The sequence below is a fragment of the Tamandua tetradactyla genome, chromosome 7 (genome assembly GCF_023851605.1).
Source record: "Tamandua tetradactyla isolate mTamTet1 chromosome 7, mTamTet1.pri, whole genome shotgun sequence".
In the NCBI taxonomy this organism is placed as follows: domain Eukaryota; kingdom Metazoa; phylum Chordata; class Mammalia; order Pilosa; family Myrmecophagidae; genus Tamandua; species Tamandua tetradactyla.
Window position 1 is genome coordinate 77,353,236 of NC_135333.1, and position 3,293 is coordinate 77,356,528.

The following is a 3,293-nucleotide window of genomic DNA, read 5'->3' on the forward strand; positions in this document are numbered from 1 at the left end:
CAATGGCCTCTCCCTGAAAATACAATCTCAAAGAAAAAAAATGTTCAACTCTGGCCAAGCGAGCTTTATTCCTGCCGCTTGTGCGGAAAGCATTCATGTCTAGTTGTTTAAGAAGCCTCGTGGCGAAGATTGGCAGCCTGTGGGTGAGGCGGCGGGGATATAGTACCGTCCGGTGTAGTTAAAATGTCTGGTGGTCAGATTCTTCCTACACCATTTGGCTAAGGGGGGCATCTGGGTTGCAGTGGCTTTGTTTTAAGGAAAAGCCAACGTAGCGTGTACTGGGCTTGGAGAATTCGGTAGGGAAGTTGTGATTTCGCTTGGGGGAACAGCGTTCCCTTAAAGCACCGGCTCTCGAATCAGAAAAGCACCTTGCTTTGACGCCGTATTAAATGAGAAAAAGTCCACCTAGAGAGCATAGCTAGGTCTGGCACAGGGTGCGACCTCCATTGCTAGGGATATCTCGTGCTCCAGCGCTACGTTATTAGTGCATGAAGGAGCTCCCCTTGTGGGTTTTCCCGTATCCAACCATGCTTCCTTAATTCTCAGGACTTTTCTTGGCTAAATTCAGCCGGGTCCCCAAACGCCACCCCACGGTATTCATATTAGAGGCTATGTAAATGAGGATTAGGAGTTTTCCTCTTTTGATTGGAGAAAGCTGGAGAAGGCGGTCCCTCTGCTAACTCGCGAACTGCGAGCAGAGCCTGCCTGCCATTGGTCACTGGAGCCGAGGGATGTTGAGGCGTCCAATGGGAAGGCGCTGCTTAGTGGACACAAACAGGTAGAGGCAGTTCCTGTGTGGCTCGCTGCATTCTCGAGCCGAGACCCAGGTCCTGCGTCGTTTGTCCTCTCTGGAGGCTTGAGTGAGAGCCGAGCATGTCCGGTCGTGGGAAGCAGGGCGGCAAAGTGCGGGCAAAGGCCAAATCACGGTCCTCACGCGCGGGCCTGCAGTTTCCGGTGGGTCGAGTGCACAGATTACTGCGCAAAGGAAACTACGCGGAGCGAGTGGGCGCCGGGGCGCCGGTGTACCTGGCAGCGGTGTTGGAGTACCTGACCGCAGAGATCCTGGAATTGGCTGGCAACGCCGCCCGCGACAACAAGAAGACCAGGATCATCCCTCGCCACCTGCAGCTCGCCATCCGCAACGACGAGGAGCTGAACAAGCTGCTGGGGAAAGTGACCATCGCTCAGGGCGGCGTCCTGCCCAACATCCAGGCTGTGTTGTTGCCCAAAAAGACGGAGAGTCAGAAGACGAAGAGCAAATGATCCCAACGCCGCCCCCTGGAAGCGAGGCTAGCTGGGTTCCCCGGCCAGAACCTCCTTGTTAGCCGTTCTCAGTGTCTTTGAATGTGCTGGGCGTCATGGAGGGTCGGCGCGGTCTAGTGGACATCTAGAGCGGCCCGCCTGGGTCGGGGACCAATAAAGTCGGTGAAAATCATTTGGTCGAGAAAGCTGTGTAGTCGCGGGGATCTGCCGGATTATCCCGAGCCGGGGGGAGGGGGCGGCCGGGAAACTCTAGGTGCAGGTTCTTGTGGTGGGTTTGGGCCACTTTCTGGTCCGCAGGTCCCCTTTGAGCCTTTATGGGCTGAGCAGGGAGATCTGGAGGGACCCACTGGCCCGGAAAAAAGCAGGGTTAGATGCTCCTCGCTCGCCTTAAGGCAAAGGAAGAGCCGAAGTAAACGTTCAAGCGGCGGGAGGTATTTTTTTTTTACACCCCTTCCCTAGGCTTTTAACTTTTTAGTGCTATCTGTGGGCGGTTCAAGGCCCAGTTGTCGGAAGTGGACCAAAGGCCCGAGCCCTTCCCGGGCAGGAAGTTGTCTCTGGGGCCATTTTCACTTCACTCCCCGTCCTTTTCAAAAGGTAGAGTAACTTATGTCTTCCAAGGGTGGTGGCTTTGATGACGCGCCATCAACTTAAGAAATTAGCCTGATGACTGTTGTGTTTTTGGGTGTTGAAATTCAGACACTTTTATTTAGCACACTTATGTTTGATTCGCGGTTTTTTGTTTTGTTTTGTTTTGTTTTTTTCATGAGGGGAGCATACCGTATACAGAATCGTGAGTCATGAGATGGGAAATTCGTATCCCTCGCATTCATAGGCAGAACTGAAGCACCTATCAGCATTGCAAATGATTTTCTTAAGTTTCTGATTTAAGTAGGGTCTTGACGCCATCATATTGTACTCCTTTGTAATCGGTTTGCTTTTGCTTTACTACAACAAAGAATCCCCTGCTTTAAAGCGTTTTTCTTACTTAACAAATAACCTGCTTGAAATTCCATATGGTCCACCACTGGCCTGAAGTAATGACTTTACAACAATGCCTATAGGGGTTCCATTGCTTAATGGCAGGGTTTGCCTTAATAAATATGTGAGCAAAGGCAAGGCCAAATGACTTGTGTGGGGAGAAATGCATTTTCAAATCAAGAATCTACTGTTAAAAGTTTAACACCAACAATCCTATTCTGTGTTTGGGTGACACTTTATTTCATCCTTCTCAGCAATCTTCATCCTGACCCACAGGATCCATAATAATGATCCCAGTTTAGATCTCATGTGTTTGGGCTTATCTTGCCTGTGAGTCAAAATTGAAGTCTTCCTGAGAAAAAATAGTATGTATTTATCCTTACTAATGGTCCGATCTCCCACGTGGACATTATTTATTCCCTCCCTGGTAATTATTGAGCCCCAGTGTACATCATGCTTTGTGCTAGGGAACGGGAGTACAGCTGTGAATTCGGCCAACCAGACTTCCATTCTTGGAGATCACTTTTATCTTTGGCTCTTGAAAACAAGATGATGAACAAATAAATAAGCTAATAGTAGAGGAAGGATCCCCTTTCAGCTTCTGTTAATACTTGTCTTTCTCTGTCGTTTGTGGAATTCATGTTGGGATTATTCCTGAGTGGTCATACCTGATTTGTGCAAAGTTCAGGTCACACATGCCTAAAGGCAGGCTATAACCCCAATGACTAAGGAGAATAGACGCCAAGGGTACCACAGACCCATTCTAGGGCATCCAGCCATTTCCTCTAACCCCATTCTCCACCCAGAATAGCTCGAACTTTCTAAGGCTCAGTTTTCTCATATGTGAAATAGTCATAACCCCTGCTTTGAGGATTGAGATTGTTTATTTACTTCATGTGCCCCAAAACTGAAAGATGTTCTTTTTTCCAGTGGACATAGATTTATTCTTATAGGTTAAGGATAGGTAACCACAACCATAATAGGAATTCTTTGTGCGCGCGCGCGCATGTGTGTGTGTGTGTGTGTGTGTGTGTGTGTGTGTGTGTCCCCAA

At 49.0% G+C, this 3,293-nt stretch overlaps 1 protein-coding gene across 1 annotated transcript; it reads left to right on the forward strand.

The window, feature by feature from the left end:
* Positions 1–732: 732 nt before the first annotated feature.
* On the forward strand, positions 733–1,435 carry H2AJ (H2A.J histone). Its single transcript, XM_077170160.1, has one exon. The coding sequence runs from the start codon at positions 874–876 to the stop codon at positions 1,261–1,263; it is 390 nt and encodes a 129-aa protein (XP_077026275.1). The 5' UTR covers positions 733–873; the 3' UTR covers positions 1,264–1,435.
* The last annotated feature ends 1,858 nt before the right edge of the window (positions 1,436–3,293 follow it).

Bases quoted from the DNA above. Each gene is read 5' to 3' on its own strand.
- H2AJ (XM_077170160.1), top strand. From the start codon at position 874: ATGTCCGGTCGTGGGAAGCAGGGCGGCAAAGTGCGGGCAAAGGCCAAA.